The 18,884-nt window shown below is 44.8% G+C and overlaps 1 protein-coding gene across 6 annotated transcripts in view; it reads left to right on the top strand.

Moving 5' to 3' along the window:
• Positions 1-18,884, top strand: part of HHAT (hedgehog acyltransferase) — a 306,739-nt gene that overhangs the window by 242,176 nt on the left and 45,679 nt on the right. For all 6 annotated transcript variants that reach the window (XR_007148118.1, XM_047840389.1, XM_047840391.1 and 3 more), the window contains exon 11: positions 9,209-9,353. Coding sequence is in view for 5 of the 6 variants with exons in the window: in XM_047840389.1 (XP_047696345.1) it covers positions 9,209-9,353 (145 nt within the window). In the remaining variant the exon portion in view is untranslated. The remainder of the gene's footprint in view (positions 1-9,208; positions 9,354-18,884) is intronic.

Genomic DNA, 18,884 nt, shown 5'->3' with positions numbered 1-18,884 from the left:
CCTAATAATTCTTTCATTGTGATAAATTATACATTTATACATTGCTGAAATTCTCATTTTGTTTATACATTACTCTCCTGGCTTTGGTGAGTGTTGTAATGACTGTTATTTTAAACTTTCAGTCAAATAAAAATCACTTATTTTCATTTCATTAAGATCTGTTCCTGAAGATTTATCTTCGCTTTCTGTTTGGAACATCTGTAATGGTTTCTTTGCATTAGATAAAATTACCATGTCTCTTAGTCTTGACAGAGTTGTGTTGTGTAGAAGTTGAACCATGTCAGTCAGCCTGGCCTGAGCTTCTAATTTTTTTCTCAAACCTTTGTGATTGTCCAAGTTCAAGTTACCTTCTTCATTCTTAATGGCCTTCTTAGCTGAAGATGTGCTAAGACCTGTTAGTGTGCCCTAGGGGAGGGTCACAATCAGCACCTTGATGCAGTATGATGAGAATCTAGACCCTCAATCATCAGCTGGGAGAGTATATATTTAAACCTGTTTCCGAGGAAAAACTGGGAGATGGGAACTTTTGCCTGCTCAGTCTGTGCCAAGACTTGGTGTGTGGTCTCAGGAGAGTGCTCCTGTGCCTGTTAGGAACTGCTGCTTTGGTTGCTGCAGTCCTATGGGACTTGTGAATGGAAGCCTCAGTGGCCACCAGAGCTAGGCCATTGGGGGACCTGTTCCTTGGACAGCAGCTGCAAAAGCTGGCATGCAGGTGTAATTCAAGCTCCTTCCAGGGAGATACTGGTAACTTGGAGTGAGCTGGAGGGAAACGGTGGGGGAGGTGTCCACCAGCTTCCCAGTGACCTGGGAGGATCACAGACATTCTTTTTTTTTATAAATTTTTTTTTCAACGTTTATTTTTGGGACAGAGAGAGACAGAGCATGAACGGGGGAGGGGCAGAGAGAGAGGGAGACACAGAATCGGAAACAGGCTCCAGGCTCTGAGCCATCAGCCCAGAGCCTGACGCGGGGCTCGAACTCACAGACCGCGAGATCGTGACCTGGCTGAAGTCAGACACCCAACCGACTGCGCCACCCAGGCGCCCCTCACAGACATTCTTTAGATGTGTACTAAATGAGCAGTCTGACTCTCAGGCAGAAAATTTTAAACTATGCAGTAGACCTCTTTCAGAGAAAGACTGGGAGATTTTTGCTTGCTCTCTTAGTGGTGACTCTGGGGAGAGAGCTGTGACAAGTGCTCATGTGCCCCTCAAGACTGCTTCTTTGTTTGCTCGTCTTGGGGGTCTTATGAACACAGGCACCATTGGTTTTCAGAGCTAATTGCCTGTTCCTGCAATGGGAGTCTTAAAATTTGGGGTGCTAGATGTGGGGTTCAGAATCTTTGTTCCTCAGGGATAAGCTGGGAATTAGGGTTTTTCTCCCAATTGTAGGATGCTATGTGGGGGGTGGGGTTTATGGCAAGAGTATGTCTCAGCCTTGTCTGCCTGTTAAGATGTGGGTATTTTCTCATTTACCTGATGTGTAGGAGTTTCTCTGCCAGTTTCTGGATTTCTTTCAGTGTAAATTGCTCCATTTACTGAATGTATAGCTGTGCATGCAGTGCGGCCACAGAAGGAGGGAAGGGGAGGAACCTCTTGTGTCGCCATCTTGATAGCCTCTCCTCTTCTAAGATTGTTTTGCTTATTTAGGTTCCCTTGAGATTCCATCTTAATTTTAAGATGAGTTTTTCTGTTTTTTGAAAAAAAAAAACATCATTGGGGGTTTGATAGGGATTGCCTTGAATCTGTAGATAGCTTTGGGTGGTATTGTCATCTTAATAATATTAAATATTCCAATCTATGAATATGGACGTCTGTTTCTTCTTGAAGTGTTTTGTAGTTGTCAGTATATAAGTCTTTTCCCTCCTTAGTTAAATTTATTCCTAAGTATTTTTTTTCTTTTTGATGCTATTGTAAGTGGAATTCTTTTCCTAATCTGTTTTTCAGATGGTTTATTGTTAGTGTATAGAAGTGCAGCCGATTTTTGCATGTTGATTTTTGTCTTGAATCTTTGCCGAATTTTTTTTCATTAGTTGTAACAGTTTGGGTTTTTTTTATGTATATAAAATCTTTAGTTCTTTCTACATATGAAATCACTTCCTTTGCAATCAGAGATAAGTTTTGCTTCTTCCTTTCCAGTTTGGGTGCTAGGCCTATTAATTTTTATTCAGCTATTTTATATTCTTGCCTTTGATCTTTTAGGTGTCATTTTCTGAGGAGATATGTTAAATCTCCTACTCTAATGGTGAATTCCAATTACTTTTTTAACTTCCAGTGTTATTTTAAGCCATATTGTTCTTGAAAATATTGAGCTCCTGAAATTGACACTTGGTGAGTATCTATCAACCATTGCTTAAGGAACACATGCATAACTAAGTGCTAGTTTTTGACGTATTTGAAGTATTTCAAGGAAGAAAACACTTCTTGAAGATCTACTTTGTATTTGGCACTGAAGGGACAAATATCTTGAAGATTCCATTCTAGGGGAGGGACACACAGTGCTACACAGACATAAATTTGTACAATATAGCAGGCAGCACGAAGACATTTGAGTTAGAGGAATGTATGAATCCCTGTACTATCCTTACTACTCTACTTACCAGTGTATGACCTAGGACCTGTTACTTAAAGTCTATGCCCTTCTAGTTTCTCCTTTGCAAAAAGGGAATAGTTTCTCCTACTTAGCAATATAGCTTAAGGTCATCACATAGTGAATTTGTTTTTGCATCAGAAATTGTATAGCTAAAGCATATAGATTGATACTATCTATCCCCTGGGTTACAGAAACACAGAAAAGGGGTGACTGACTCTGACAGGGTTAGAGTAGCCTATGTTTATCAAATACCAACTAGGAGTCTGAGCTTGCCTGGGGCAGTGCAGTTAAAAAGTGGGGCCAGAACCTAAGCACCAATTGGACTGGTCCAAAACTGTTGGTCTCCTGAGCTGACGCTGAGCTGGAGCTTGAAGATAGAATTAGGAGGACACATTTTCAGTAGAGAAAACAGCTTGTGCAAAGGCACAGAGCTGTAAAAGTACGTGCCACGTTGGACGAACAGTGAGAAGAGCTGTGTCATTAGCAGGAATCCAGGTTGGAAAGTAAAATGAGGTCTGATTGTAAAGGACCTTCTTTGGATTTTCGTCTCAAGTAGTAAAAGAGCCACCAAGATATTTTGCGCGATGGAGGGACATATTCAGTGTACCTGACGAACCAGAGGGGGAAAGGCCAGAGTATAGCATGCCAGCTACCAAAGAGGCTTCTGCACAATCCAGAGCAGAGACATGAGGACTAAAAGCATGGCCATGTTGGTAGAAGAGCAAGAACACGGGGTGAGACAGTACTGTTGGCCATTCCAGAACTTTTGGCAGGATCCCAGCCCCTCAAATATGGCTTAGGTTCTCTGATTATACCAAGAGCTTATTGTTTGCTTGGCTATTTGAAAGCCCCCTGAAATTGCTTCATATGCTGCATGGATTTGGATGCCAGACTATAGGCTGTGCTGTTTTTAACCAAGCAGGATATGTAAACTGTGGAGCAGGTGACTTGTCCATTTAAGCAAAGTTGGCTTTGTCTTTATCACCACAGTATTTGATTCTCTCTCAGGAGCATACATTGCTTAGATCTCAGTAGTAGATACTGGAAATTTTCATTTCATTGACCAGATGTATTTTGAAGCTTCGTACACTTACAAGAAGGAAGGAGGTGTTGCTTTTGAGTGCCTTCATATATTCCTTTGGCATGGATATAGGATGGAATGGAACATTAAGGAAGTCAGGAGATTCTGTAACTTATTTAGGGCAAAGAGAGAGGCAGGTGTTAAATAACTAATTACTGAGCACACACAGAGTATTCATGGGTCTTCTGTGATGCAGGTGGAAGAATAGCACTCACCATACAGGGAGGAGCGTGAGAGAGGGGTTACTCATGAAACATGGACTTCTGAATGGAAGGGACCAAAGTGCCTTGTCCAATGAAGTGAGGGGAGAGGTGTCCTGGCAGGTTGGCGCGGGATGGGACAGGAGTTCGGGTCTTCCTGAGTGTTTTGCCCTGGCCACCCTTCTCTTTCACAAGAGCTCTGATTGTTTCTTTGTTACCTTTGGTCTCATCTTTACAGCCTGTGGGGTGTTTACCCTCATTTACTCTCCCTGGTCTCCAGCAATATCCCCCATGCCATTTCCTTGTGCATCCTCTCTTACCCTCTGGGTAGCATTTTTATTAGAAAATGAAAGACTTCAGTGATTATATGGAAGAACTGTGTCCAGCTGCTCAAACCCACCCAATTTCTTTTTTTAGCTTCTTCCCATTTAAAAATAAACAGTATCAGGTCCCACTTGCCAAGCCTTTGTCAGTCTCCAGCAGCCATTCCTCCGGCCCATCTGCTCCCCCAGATGCTCAGCCTGTCCCCTCTTCCCAGCTCGGCCCCACATGCAGCCCCTCTGTGGACGAGTGTGGGACCCACCGCGCACAGCAGCCTGCAGCCCCACCGCGCCATCTGCCTCCCCCCCCCCCCCAGTGCACATTCTGAGAGTAACTTCTGACCCAGTTTCCACACCACCCCAGGACCCAACTTGTTCGCCCCAGCCCAGGTCCTGTGATTTCCAGGGACAGGATGCTGACTGGAAAAGAGAGAGGAGTTTCCATAGAGATAGGAATAAACACAGGAGCTGACACCTCACAGGAGGAAAGGGAAACTAGTTTGACAGTTTAGTTCTGCCCCAAGGTTTACTTTGTTTGGGTTAGTTCCTTGTCTTTGGAAGTCAGTGTCTTAGAGGGAAGTATAAAGCAGTGCTTTGAGGGAAGTTTTAAAGTACGCTGTCCTTACAAAGTGTTCCCACACCCCATGTCTTGTTTCTTCTATCAGAGACCCTGAACTCATGCAGAGGAATTAGAGGTCTACCTTGGGTGTGTGTTTCCAGGTGTTCTGTGGGGCTTGCTGTATCCAGGCCCAAAGTCCAGGATCTGCTAAAGAGTGGGTTATATCAATGCTAACATGGAGAGAAACCATCTCAACCTGTTATTGAAGCCAGAGTCCCTGAGGGAGAACTGGTCACCCTAGGGTAGGAAGTGATACTTTCTATTCTTCTTCTTTCCTCTGGGTCTGTGGGGTGTGAGGGAGAGAAGCCTCGGGACTGGTGGCACACCATGCCTATCTGTGGTTGGCACAGGAGGCTCCTCTCAAGTTGGGTGCCAGGGGGTGGTGGGTGGGCTGGGGAGCCTCACATTGGGGCACTGTGAAGAGCACTGTCCCTGCCCTGGGATGCCTTTCTCTGGGCCCCAGGGGAGAGGGGGAACGTTTTTGGCATCGCTCCTAATGAGGCAGGAAGGGAGGTTCCGTGCCCCCATAGACCAAGAGGGAAGTGGGCTTATAAGGAACATAGAAGAAAACATTTCACCCATGCTCAAGAGACACTGTTGACATTCTGGGCAGGACAGTTCTGTCTCAGACATTGTAATATGTTTACTGTCCCTGGGCCCTGCCATCTCATGCCTTAATTTTGTTACCTTGGGACAACCAAAAGCTGCTTCGCAAGTTCTAACCATCCCCTGGGGATTGGAAAACCATTCCAAGTTTTTTGCTGCCAGGATATTGAATTGCCGTAGCCTCATCTTTCCTATGGGAAGAGACCATGACCAGACCAGAGCTCTGGTGTATCCTGTTGCGTTTGTGTTAAAATCAGAATCTGTTTACCAGTCATTGCCTTATCTGACCAAGTTGGCAATTCCTATTTTCATACCTGATGGCTCCTCGCTATACACTGGCTTATTTCCCCATTTGGAGCACAGTCCATCACATGACCTCTCCTACCAGGGAGGCTTTTCAGCACCTGAATCATGACTAACATACGAGGCGTGGCCCCTGCACACGGACAGATAGCCTGTATCCTAGACGTGAAGGACCACAGGAGTGATGGCAACAATGGCTACAGGATATCTAAGGAGACTGTGTAAAAGAAATCAAGAGTTTAAAGTAGGAATGTTGACCCCATGGCCCTAGAGATGTAGAAAGTCGTATTTATTGGTGGAGCTGACCAGATATACCCTTCCAGCCTTGCCCATGTGACTTCTTCCCTCCTTAGGACCTCTAAGCATGGAACTTGGGTCTGGAGTGTAAATCAGGGGCTGAGGCCAGATGGCTCCCAAGGTAGAGGGAGATCCCCAGTGTCTAAACCGTCATCTCCCGCAGTGTTTTCAGGGACTCCGAAGAGGAGAGATGGGTTCTAGCTGAGATTCACATGCCCTTTGCTATTAACCGTGGGCTATCCGCACAGGCCCTCTCTTTTGTTCCTGGTGCCTCTCATTCTGCTCTCCCACTGATCCACAGGGCAGAGAAGTGATGCTGAGTCAAGTTTGCTGCTTGTGGGCAGGCAGGCTAATTTTGTTAGTTCAGAGGATGGGGCTATTAGTTCAATCAGGTTTTTGGATTTACTTTATTGTCTCCTACTTTGGTAATCAACAACTGCCTATAAGCATCTTGATTTCTCCTTTGTATCTTTCTGGTGTATTGATTCTAAAAGCCTGTGCCTTTAATGTTCTTGCTTAGTTTTTGCAAAATTAACTCTTTATAAAAATTGAATTGTAGCCCATTTTGTCAGATTTTAGATGTCCTCCATTGTCTCTGAGATCAGAGGCTCTTTCATATTTGCTATTATTTTGACTTTTTTTTCCCTAAGCAGAAATAGGAATTTATTGACTCATATAGCTGAATAATCACAGAAGCAAAGGAAGATCTGTTAGAACCAGAGCTTCGGGTGCTGAAATGAGGAGCCCTGTGCCTCCAGCACTCACTCTCCGCCTCACCTCCTCCCTTGCTCTGCCCCTTGCCCCACACCTCTGCCTCCTACCAGCCTGGCCCCTGCCCCCTACTGGGTCACCTGGCTCCTCAGTCCTGCTTAGAACTAAGCCCAATGCAAAGAGCAGTTTCCTCTCTCAGTATCTCTCAGTTGGTTATTTAATAATTGTAATCATTTCCTGTAAAAGGAGAACCACTCTGAGCTTAACCAATCTACGTGCATTCTGTGTCATTGACATTAATATGGAAAAGATTACATGGAGCCTTTGAATTCCCCTAACAGGATGTAAGGTTGGAGGACACGGGTGAGTTTGGAACAGAAGTGCCAGAACATCTGACTCACCGGGTCCCTTAGAAATGAAACACGTTTTCAGTGGTCCTGTACCTGGAGAGAATTATTTGGATACATTTGTGCCAGTTAGGGTAATCTATATTGTCTTAATTTATCATTCTGAATTTCCCCCTTATCTCCCTCCTTCCTCTCCTCCTGCCTCCCTAGTTACTGCTGATTGAGCCAGTGATACACAGAAAATATCTTCTGCTCTCAAATGCAGAAACTGGTAGATTAATGTCTCCCTATTCTCAGAGGTGAAGAGTGCTGAATTACAAGCCCATTTCATCCCCATGTCTTTTTCATCACCATTTAAAAAAATTTTTTAATGTTTTATTTTAGAGAGAGAGAGAGAGACAGAGCGCTACTCGTAGGGGAGGAGCAGAGAGAGAGAGGGAGACATAGAATCCGAAGCAGGCTCCAGGCTCTGAGCTGTTAGCACAGAGCCCAACACGGGGCTCAAACCCATGAACTGCGAGATCATGACCTGAGTTGAAGTCAGACGCTTAGCTGACTGAGCCACCCAGGCGCCCCTTGTTTTTATACTGTGTAATTAACTCTTGTCTGGTCTGACTTGACAGTGTCCTCTATACATGCTTGTGGCCTTTTAGAACAAGGGAGAGACTAGAGGTCACCTTGTCTGGTAGCCTCTAACTGGGGACATGTCAGCATCATCTGAGAGCTTTCCAGAACAATGATGTCCAAGCAGATGACTCAGTGCCAACTACACAGCTTATCTGTGAGAAGACCACACTTTACTTTGACATAATGGTGGCAGTAAAACCATGCTCCAAGGTGATGCTGGAGAACACCATAGATGGGGTGACATGTGATTGCAGCTGTATCTGAGCATATAGAACAGAAGCTGGAACTGGCAGGAGAGGAAAAGGAGAGGGGGTCAGAAATTGATTTCTCTAGGTTTCCAAAAGACACTGACCAAGGCTTACACAGTGGCCCCAGATAATCTGTAACAGACTTGCCAGAACTAAGCAAGCCTCCTTCCAGAGACACCCTCCAGCTTAATCCTTTTCTCATACTAGGAATTTGGTTAATTCAGATTTCTATTTGTAATTGGAGCACAGCTGAAATCAGGATGCAAGTGATCCCAGAAATATGTAGGTTTCAGGAAGATATTCAGGAACGATCTCCAAACCCTCTGCTCTCTCCTTTTTCTGTGTCTTTGGATTTGATGGAGGTATTTGTCAGAAACCCTGGGGCCCTTTGGCCTTGCTGTTGCACTGCACCTGGTTCTCATTCTGCATATGCAGTCCCTAAGAACAGTCCCTGTGGACGTGTCGATGGCGCTCACACACTCCAGGCACAGCACTCTGCCATCTTACTCAGGAGGACCACCAGAACAGTCACTACCAAGAAAGAAAGGCTCTGTTTACTTGATGCAGTCCCCAAGAGGTTATTAAAAGGGAAGGAAAAAGTGCAATGAAGCCCTCAGATGGACGAGCAGAATTCTTTATCATCATCATTGTTGGAAACCACCTCTCTGTTTCCTGCGTATTTCAGGTGCTGTGACAAGCGGCCGCTCTTGGAAGCTGCTGCAGGCTCACTCTCAGTGGGGCGTGTACCCTGAGCTCTGATTCCAGGAATGAGGTCGGGCTTGCGCTGATTCTCCTGCGCCCTCTTAATGGGATTCTTCCTCACAGTGGGTCAGATTGACAGGATGGCTTCCCAGAGTCAAGTTACCTGGCCCAGAACATCACCCTGATCTTGACCTCGTTACATGGAGTTGTGCTGATTATAAGGGAGCCGAGTTTAAACAGTTCTTATACCTGTAGTTCACATGCAGAGGATGTGTGGACACATTCATTCTGGACAAATCTTGACTAGCTTCAGTGCTTGTGTGACACGTGTCAGGGGAAGCCCGTTTGGCAGTAGGAAGCAACAAATTGGGGGTGCATCACTTCTTAGACCGGAGTGAGCATGACACAGGAATGGAAGTTTTTATGGCTGCTTAAGTCCTGCCCCAGCTCAGGCTCTGGGCTGGGTGTCCTGGGCTGGTACTAGAGATGCCCGGTGGTACCTCAGCACTATTTTTGTGCCCCTCCAGTGAGACACCACCTGCCTTTTCCCCACAGATTCACTTCCTCTCCCCACAAGCCCGCCGTCGATTCCACGCCGCCTTTGCGTCTTGTTCCACCTCCATGCTGATCCTGTCCAACCTGGTGTTTCTTGGGGGCAGTCAAGTTGGGAAAATCTACTGGAACAGGATCTTCATACAAGGTAAGTTGCCTGACAATGCTGTTTTCGGTCAATTTCTTGTTTTCCATGTATGCTGTTGCCACATACCTTGTGGTACATCTGTGTGGTGTAGCGGGAGGCGTTCATTGTTCTGTTCGTGGTATGTGACCCATAAAATACCAACCAGAAACAATTCCCCGTGTTTAGCCATAACGTTCAGGGGCCCCTACGTCGATGTACCTCTCGTCTATTACATGCGGCACTTAACATTAAAAGGTATTATCCCAGCTCTCCCAAACTCTCCTGTTGCCTTCTACTAAATTAATACTCTGGTTTTTAAAAAGTTTCCTGGGGGCACCTGGGTGGTTCAGTTGGTTAAGTGTCCGACTTCGGCGTGGGTCGTGATCTCACGGTCCACGAGTCCTAGCTCTGCGTCACGCTCTGTGCCGACAGCTCTGAGCCTGGAGCCTGCTTCGGATTCTGTGTTTCTGTCTCTCTCTGCCCCTCCCCTGCTCACGCTCTGTCTGTCTGTCTGTCTGTCTGTCTCTCTCTCTCTATCAAAAACAAACAAAAAAAGTTTCCTAATCTTCCTTCCTAATCATCCCAGCCTTGAGTATACTGCAGAAGTCTAACCTTTCATTTACCGCTCTGAGCATCCTGGCCAGCAAGGTCCTGGAAGCCCCACTGTGCTCTCCTGTAGCTGTGGGCTTGGCACCCAGGTTTGCCACAGCTCTTTGTTGTAGGTGTTCTTGTCTGAACAGCGGGATGCCAACACTCATGGCCAGTCTTGTATGTAATGTGCAGGAAGCGTTGTGTGTCGGTGTCCTCCAGCAGGTAAAATGCTGGTCTGTGGGGGTTACTGTGGAAACACTGCATTAATAATCGATCATCATTTATTTATGGTCCCTACTGCTCTTAGGCCGGAACTAAGAGCTTTGTCACAGCTTTGAGAGACTTGGGAGAATGAGGCCTGCCTACAGTGCACATTTTACCAGTTTACCGGGTGTGAAAAGCCAAGGTCCCCTGTTCTGTTTCCCTGACCAATGGCATGGTTTTGTGCCTTTGGTCTGGGAAGTTTTGCCAGGCGGTAACGACGTGATTGACTGCATGACCAGGCTGTCGTCTCTACATCCGGGTCCCTGAGGAGCCAGTGATGCTTTCACTGCAGCTTTTTTCATACCAGAAATAACCCCGGCACAGCTGCGTGAGCCCAGAATGCCAGGTCACAAGTCTAAACCATGGCAGCTTGGGGGAGCCAGGCTCAAAGGGGCCATGAGAGAGCCCTGCTCTGCTTTCCTCTCGTCATTACAAAACCCCTCTTTGATCTTACTTTTTGAGAACTATCTTAGCTGATGGTTCCTGAAAAGACAATGTACTTTTTAAGTGGGAGCCGTCCTTTAATAAAGATGGGAGCCGATGGGGTGCAGAGGGTCTCGAGAAAAAAACCACGCTCCTTGAGGTGGGCGACAGTGTCCTACTTTCCTGGCTTCCAACCACAGTACCTAGCATGACGCCAAGGATGCTGTGACTCGGGAAAATGCTGACTTGGGACTTGCTGGTCACATGGACAAGAAGGCTCCGATCTTTGCTTCCGGAAATGAGGCCTCAGGTATTTGCCACTTCCAAGGCACTGAGAATACATTACAAAAAAGAAGCACACATAAATGTAGGAGCTGAACATGCAAACAGAAATGTGTCCACAGACTGAGGTAGTTGTGCCAGATGCATGAGCGACTTACTGTAGGTCATAGGATGGAGTGGCTTACCTTCCCGCAAAAACTGGATTTCACAGAGAAGGTGGCAATTGAATTGGAGTTTTGAGCTGCAAGTAGGAACTTGCACCTGGAGAAGGCAGGTGTGTGGGAATAATTAACACTAGCTGCTCTGTCAGATAGTTCTGAACTCTCAGTAATCTTTTCCTGTAGAAGTTTATTCTTCTCACAGTTCATTGTGGGTCCAGTGGCTTTTTCCAGGCAGTGACTCCAGAACCTAGAATGTTTCTATGTTGATTCTTTACTTTCTTGGCCTGGCATCATGGAGGAGAAGACCACATGGGGATGACACACAAGTACTAAATATCCCCGCCAGTGGTGACGCACAGCATTTCTGCTCACATTCCATTGGCCGGAACCAGTCACGTGACCGGCCCAAGTGCAAGAGAGGGAGATGTGGGGAAGTGCACAGGTATTCGTAGGTTATGGCACAGCAGGAGACAGTACATGAGGCAACCTGGAGGTGCCCAAGGGGCAGGTAAAAATGTGAGTTGGACTGTGGAAAACAGTATGGCAGTTCCTCAAAAATTAAAATAGAAATGCCATATGATCCAGAAATTCCACTACTGAAAATTTACCCAAAGAAAATGAAAATATTAATTTAAAAAGATACGTGCACTCCTATGTTCATTGTGGCATTATTTACAATCACCAAGGTGTTTGGTGATTACGAACAACCTAGGTGTTCGTAAATAGATGAGTGGATAGAGAAGATGTGGTATGTATGTGTGATGGGATATTACTCAGCCATAGAAAGAATGAAGTCTTGCTATTTGTGACATGGATGGACGTGAAGGGTATTATGCGAAGTGATGTAAGTCAGACAAAGGCAAATACCATATGATTTTACTTACATGTAGAATAAAAAAAAATAGTTTGGTTTTTACAATAAGCATGCAAGAAATAACATTCTTTGGTTGGATATTGAGGTTGAGATTTTCCAAGGAAAACTGTAGCTCATGGAATAGCGGTAGAAATGATCAACTGATATACATAAAAGCTAAATTTTTGCTAAAGTAATTCTTCATCAAATAAATATAGATGGATAAGGCAAAGAAGAAAGCCCTGAGTATTCAAGAGTCAAAATGAATGATACTTGTGAATATTAACATTCAGTTTCATTTAGTCAAAATACAAAAGCTAACACAAATTTATGGAATTACCAGGTCATGGATTTTAAAACCATCAGTCCCTTCCACGATCACTATGATTATGATGCTATGGCCTGTGATAATTCATTTACAAACATTGTACTCTAACAAAGGGGGAAAAATGAATTTTTTGAATTTACAAATAAATAATATTGATAATTAAAAAAAAATAAAAACAGAAACAGACTTGTGAATACACAGAGCTGGTGGCTGCCATAGGGGAGAGGGACATGGGGTGGGGGGTGAAATAGGTGAAGAGGATTAAGAAGTACAAACTTTCAGTTATAAAGTAAGTTCCAGACATGAAAGGTACAGCATAAGGAATATAATCAATAATATAATCATGGTACGTGGTGCCATAATGTAACTATACTTATTGTGGTGAGCGTCGCACAGTGTATGGAATTGTGGAATGACTATGTTGTGCCTCTGAAACTACTAATACAACATCGTATGTCAACTATACTTCAGTAATCAAGTGTTTGTCTGGATGTGGGTTACAGTTGGGGAGGTTTGGACTACATGAACTGTGGGAGTCAAGGGCACACAGGTACGTGAGGCCACGGGGGGTGGATACAGGTCCCCAGGCAGCAGGCACAGAGTGAGAAGAGAGCAGGGTGGGCGGTGTGATCTGGCTGTGCCGGCACGTAAAGTGGCGGAGGAAAGATCACAGTTATAAGATGTTCTTACTGCTTCTCGAAGGCATGCTTTGCCCTGCACCCTGTGGAACTAACATCAGGCACCCCGGGGTCAGGGCTCAGAAAAAACCGGTCTGCTTCTGTCGTGCAGGTCCTGCTATGGCCTTCGACTGGATCTATGTTGTACCTTTGGAGCCAGGTGCCTGAGTCCTGGAGACCTAATCTCCAAATATGGAGGGCTCTGTGGAAGCATTTTTCTCTGGTTTCTGAGGCCAGGGAGGCTCAGCTTAGAAGGCATTTACTGTGTCAGAGAGTCTTTAAGTCAGCCTGGTCCCATCCCAGCTGGTCTGTCCCATGGGCCTCCTGAGGCAGGGAATGTCTACTGGGGACTTGGCAGTTCCCTTGTTTGCATGTTCCCCACTGCGGGTCTTTGAGTGAATTTCAGTATCTCCTGGAGGAAACTAAAGCAGATGGTGCCAAATCTCCCATCCTTGAGACCTCTGGATTTTACTTCATAACTCATTTGATTGACTTCATAGAACAGTAGTATGAATATTCATGTTTGGGTACAAAAAAGTACTAATGAGTTTGTAGGATGTTTCCTCATAACTTTGTTGGGGGTGTTACATTCGCTTTCTAAAATTAAGAAAATCTGAATTCTGAAACTCCTCTGCTCCCAATGGTTTCAGATACAGGATTGCTGACCTGCACATGTATCAGCTGATGAATGAATCAGGACATTGAGACCCTGGTTGTCTCTGGCCTCTTCTTCAGCCAATGGAGTTTGCTGTTCTGAGACCCACCCCTACTCACTGAGGAACATGAGACAGGAGAGAGTGAGGGGACGGAGAGTTCAAGCTCAGTATTTAGATTTCCAGGTTGAATGGGAAGGTGGCCCTTCCCCAAGGGTAACGCACTTGGTCCCTGTGCACCTTGATGGGCTGGGCCCTGCTGTAGTGAGATACAGGAAGTGGTAATGGGTGTCCTTCCAACAGATCTTGCCTCTGTGAGTCCTGGAAGGGCAGGGAGCGGGCAGCCAGGCATCTGAGGATGGGGATTATAGAGGAGATTGCAAATCCCCCCCCCACCTCCGCCAGAGAAGGGGCTGAGAGGATACAGCTTCGCTAGTTCTCAGGGAGCCCTTTCCCCACATCGCTGATGTGCCTGGAAATACCTCACAGTTAGCCTGGAGATGTTGGCTTAAGGTCGCTATCTCCCTATCTCCAGTTCCTTGGATTTTGGCATGGGTCTGTTTGCTTTAAGCTACAAAGCTTATTTTAGTAGCATATGTAAAAATCTCTAGCCTGGTCTCTATGCGGCTGGTAACACCAGGCTATAAAATCAGACCCTGCCCTTTCTGCTAGGCACACTGCCCTACTGCCAGGAAATCGGAAGATGTCAGCCAGCAGATGGGAATGCTAAGCGGCCCTCTCAAGGCATCACACACCATTTTTATTGGGTGTTCTCTCTGCTGCAGGGGTTGGAGAAGTAATGTTCAATTAATTACGGGAAATCATCTATATCTTTGCCTTTAAAACCAAAAGTCCCCAAACTTGTGCTATTGAAATTTACTTCAAGCAGCTTGAGGAATGTGAATGTTTAGGCCTCATATATTTAAGGAGCTTAGCTGGATCCAGGGATCTGAGAAGGATGTGTTCTGGGGATTTGGTCCCCGGGCCTGCTCTAGGGGGCTCTGCTGTTGCATGCTTTGCAAACTCAGGTTGCTTCTTACATAACTCTTTGGCCTTCAAAAGCATCTGTTGATGGAAAGAGCTTTCTCCTGTCTTAAATCCTTGACGTTGAAGTATAAGTTAATTTCTTGAACAAGCAGATGATGACTGCTCTCTAACTCAGAAATATCAGTGAGTTATAACTCCAAGTCTGCAAGACCAAGCTCCATAAAGCAATTGTGTCTCAAGCATCCTTGCGGTGCCCTGTAGTCCTGCTACAGCTGGCAGTGCCCTGTGTTCGGAGGGGATGGATGTACATTGGGAATATATCTGGCCTTGAGGGGCTGAGAGCTTTATTAATGTTTGTGTGCAAGGTGGTGTTGCTTCTGGAAGGTCCATTTGCTTTTGTCAGCAGTAGGCAGGGACTCTGTAAAAAAGGGACCTAATCCTTTCCCAAGAGGGAGGGACCTAGATCCTGCATCTAGGGTTTTGCAGTGACAGAAATTTCATAGGGACATGGTATCCACCAAATATTCTTCTGCCTGACTTCTCATCACACACACACACGCTCATGCTCAAACACAAACACAAACACACACACACACACACACACACACACACACGCACACTACACCTGTTTCCCTCCTCTTGTTGCCTGATCTAATTTGGCAAACTCCATCTCAACACTTAGTTCCTGGAGTGGCCCTGCGCCAAGGCAAGGAGAATGTGGTTCTTTTCCAGATTGCAATGAGAGAGGAACTAGTAGTTTTTTGTTCTGTTTTGTTTTGTTTTTTATGCAGGTCAGAACCTTTACACTCCCCATATTTGCTTACTATTTCTAGCTGAGAAAGGAGAAAGTAGATTTCCTCCCTGATTACTAGCTTGTCCAGGCAACTTATTTGTCTCCTGACTCAAATGGCTCTGGACAGGCATTTTATTTAAAGCTGAACTGGGGTATCACACTGGAAATTCTGGAAGGCTGTGGTTAGATAGAAACTCATTCCCCTCACATCTTGTTAAGTTCTTGGGACTGAAATTTCATTTTTGATGAGAGAAGACAGGGGGCAGAAGTCAGTGTCTCAGGGGCCTCCCTTTGTGATTACTTTGTCTCGCCATCTTCGCTAGCCGTCACCTTCAAAGGGAGTTTCTGTTGCTCCGATCGATCCTGCTTCTGCCTCACTGGGTCCTGGGCGAGCTGTAGAACAGTTAGAGGAGCAGGGGCTTCCCACCCATCGTACTCGTGGTAAAGTTGTTTGTAGATATAGGTTATAAGGTTCATCCATGGTTACACATTGGTCCATTTATGGCTATTCTTGGAATCTGAATTTCAAGACTTAGAGATGTCTTGGTTTCATCTTTACTCTATGCCACATGGTCTCCCAGATGGCTTGGACATGGGTTTTTTAAAAAGCACTTCAGGCCAAGTCACTAGGTATAGGACATGAGAAACAGTGAGTGGGAGTTCTTATCCAGCAGTGTGCCTGGGGTTATGTTAAAGCTGAGAGGATTTTAAAATATCTAGAAAGGAATTTGAATCATAGTACATTTAAATACTACTTTCTGTAAGATTGTGGGAAACTTTTTCCTGTTAACCAGGAGTTTCTGTGGATTCATTTGCAAAGAGTTTTATGGACTATGGGAACATTTTAAAGCGGTCTTTACATAGAATATCAGGTAAAGACTAGTAGAACTTAGACACAGTCAAATAAAAATAATTTTGATTTTTACTGTTTTATTAGCATATAATATTTGAAATCTCTACTTCTTGCTGGCCCTAATCTACATGCCCCCAATCATATATGTGCAGGGTGATATGCAGAGGAATATTACAATCAAATCACTATCTTATACACTTTAATTTTTTTAAATGTTTATTTTTGAGAGAGAGACAGAGTGTGAATGGGGGAGGAGCAGAGAGAGACGGAGACACAGAATCGGAAGCAGGCTCCAGGCTCTGAGCTGTCAGTGCAGAGCCCAATGTGGGGCTCAAACTCATGAACCCTGAGATCATGACCTGGGCTGAAGTTGGATGCTTACTGACTGAGCCACCCAGATGCCCCATCTTATACACTTTAAATTAATACAATATTATATGTCAATCATATCTCAATAAAATGGGGGACAAGAGGAAAAAAGCATATTACCAATATGTAAATAGAAATTAAAGTCAAACCAAAATAATTTTAAAAATCTAAGTCCCATTTATTCTCTAACTATATATATATATATATATATATATATATATATATATATATCTATATATCTGCTCACCATGTGATAATATATTCAATATATAAAAGGATATCTGTAGCGGGATTCGTAAGCCTGTACTGTAAGGCCCAAACCAAGAAATCTCTTGGGGTTGCAGGACATGTTTGCTTTCCGAAATGAACCACGCATCCTGGAATTTATGTTATTAATTTATTTGACTGCTTATCACAGTTACTCTTACACCTTCCGCTACGGGTGCAGGAATAGTTCCACACCAGCTGTGCCAGCACATGCCAGATAAAGATAAAAGGGGAGGGCACTGGCCTTAACCCACTTCTTCTGGAACTGGTGCCTTATGCAAGGATAAAGTCCAAAATGGTAACTCTGCTAGTTTTTATCTTATGCATCGGTAGCCAAGGGACCCTTTTTTACCATACTGTCTTTTCCAGTCACTACTGAGCATTATTAAAAAGCGTTAAAACTTAAGAATATGTAATATGGAATTCAGTAACATTTTGTACCAGAAGGAAATTCTGCAAAGCCATCATCACCAGGTGTCTCAGCTTTGGAACAAATTCTTTCATGAGGCAGGACCCTTTGTTGGTGTGTTTCTGTTTACTATTGCACTGGGCAGTGACCACCTGCTTTATTCCACCACTGGCATTTGTTTCCTGTAGTTGCTGTAACAAATGATTATAAATTTGATGGCTTAAAGCAATACAAATTTATCTCTTACTGTTCTGGAGACCAGAAAGCTGAAAGCAGTATGGCTGGACCAAGGTCAAAGTGTTGGCGAGACTCGTTTCTTCTGGAGATTCTAGGGTAGAATCTGTTTCCTTGCCTTTTCCAGCTTCCGGAAGCCACCTACACCCCGTGGCTTCTGGCTGACGTTCCTCCTTTTTAAATCCCTCCCTCTGTCCCTCTACTTCTGTCATTACTGTGCCTTCTGTCTGATTCCTTGTGTCTCTCCTACAAAGAACCCGTGGTTACAACAGGCCCACCTGGGTAGTCCAGGGTAATCTTCCCATATCAAGATCCTTAACTTGGTCACATCTGCAAAGTCTCTTTTGCCAGGTGGAGTAATATTCGTGGGTTTCAGAGGTTAGGGTGTGGTCATCTCTGGAGGAGCCATTATTTAGCCTGGAATAGCACAATACGGTCACAATCACTATCGAACAGAACGTTCTTCCTGTGGCACTGATGAGATAGCCTCTTCCTAAAGAGCTTTGATTATAAAATAGCAAATTGGATATGCTGCTAGCTTCATTAAAATGAGAATCAGCCTGTAAAAAGAAGTGGTACTTGAATTTCACAAAAGTGTACTTGTGAGGTTTGCTATCTTCAGGGTACTTAGGGAGTAGTATAGGAGAAAGCTGTAGCTTTGCCGGCTCAGCTCAGTCCCCCATTCTCTGGGAACAAACCTCTCCCACCGCACTCTCATTCTGTGCCATTCTGGTAGGGCACATCTTGCACCTAAGATTCAGGGTTCAACATGTGCCGGGACTGGCCAGTTTCTGTTGGAACTGTCAGGAAGGAAAAACATTCTTTCCTTTGCTATTGCGGAGGTGTCAGAACATCGGGCTGGAGCTGCTGGCAGCCCTCTTGCCACCACCAGTGAGAGCCAGGTAGCAAGGAAAGCCAGCTCTGAGGAAAGCAGAGCTACATGTTGGATGCTGTGTTTTGGAGACAACTCACTGCCACAGATTTTTAAGCCCCTAGATCCAGGCGTCCTTGAAACCAACGTGTCTGTTACTTTTCAGTTACAGGAGTTCCTTGCTGTTCGTTTTTTTTGTTTGTTTGTTTTTTTGTTTTTTCTCAACTCATGCTGTGAGACAGTTCTTCAGGACTCTCTTGTGTTTCTGTAGATCTTTTGACTCTCTTTCAGACCATATTTCCAAGAATGTTTGTATAGCAAACATCTTTGGAAGATGGAAACAGTATCTTTCTCCAAAGTAGAGGGTATTTGTTTACCATTCAGTATAATAAAGATAATATCCTTCTCTGGGGCAAAGGTCAGGCAGGCTTACTGCCCATTGTAAAGTGTTTGCATTTCCTAAGCCTGGGTTTATCTCCTATGACGTAACTCACTGCCTGTGCGGGCATCCCCTGGCCCTCTTTGCACTGCATTGTG

The sequence above is a fragment of the Prionailurus viverrinus genome, chromosome F1, assembly GCF_022837055.1.
Source record: "Prionailurus viverrinus isolate Anna chromosome F1, UM_Priviv_1.0, whole genome shotgun sequence".
In the NCBI taxonomy this organism is placed as follows: domain Eukaryota; kingdom Metazoa; phylum Chordata; class Mammalia; order Carnivora; family Felidae; genus Prionailurus; species Prionailurus viverrinus.
This window is presented reverse-complemented; position numbering and strand designations above follow the sequence as displayed.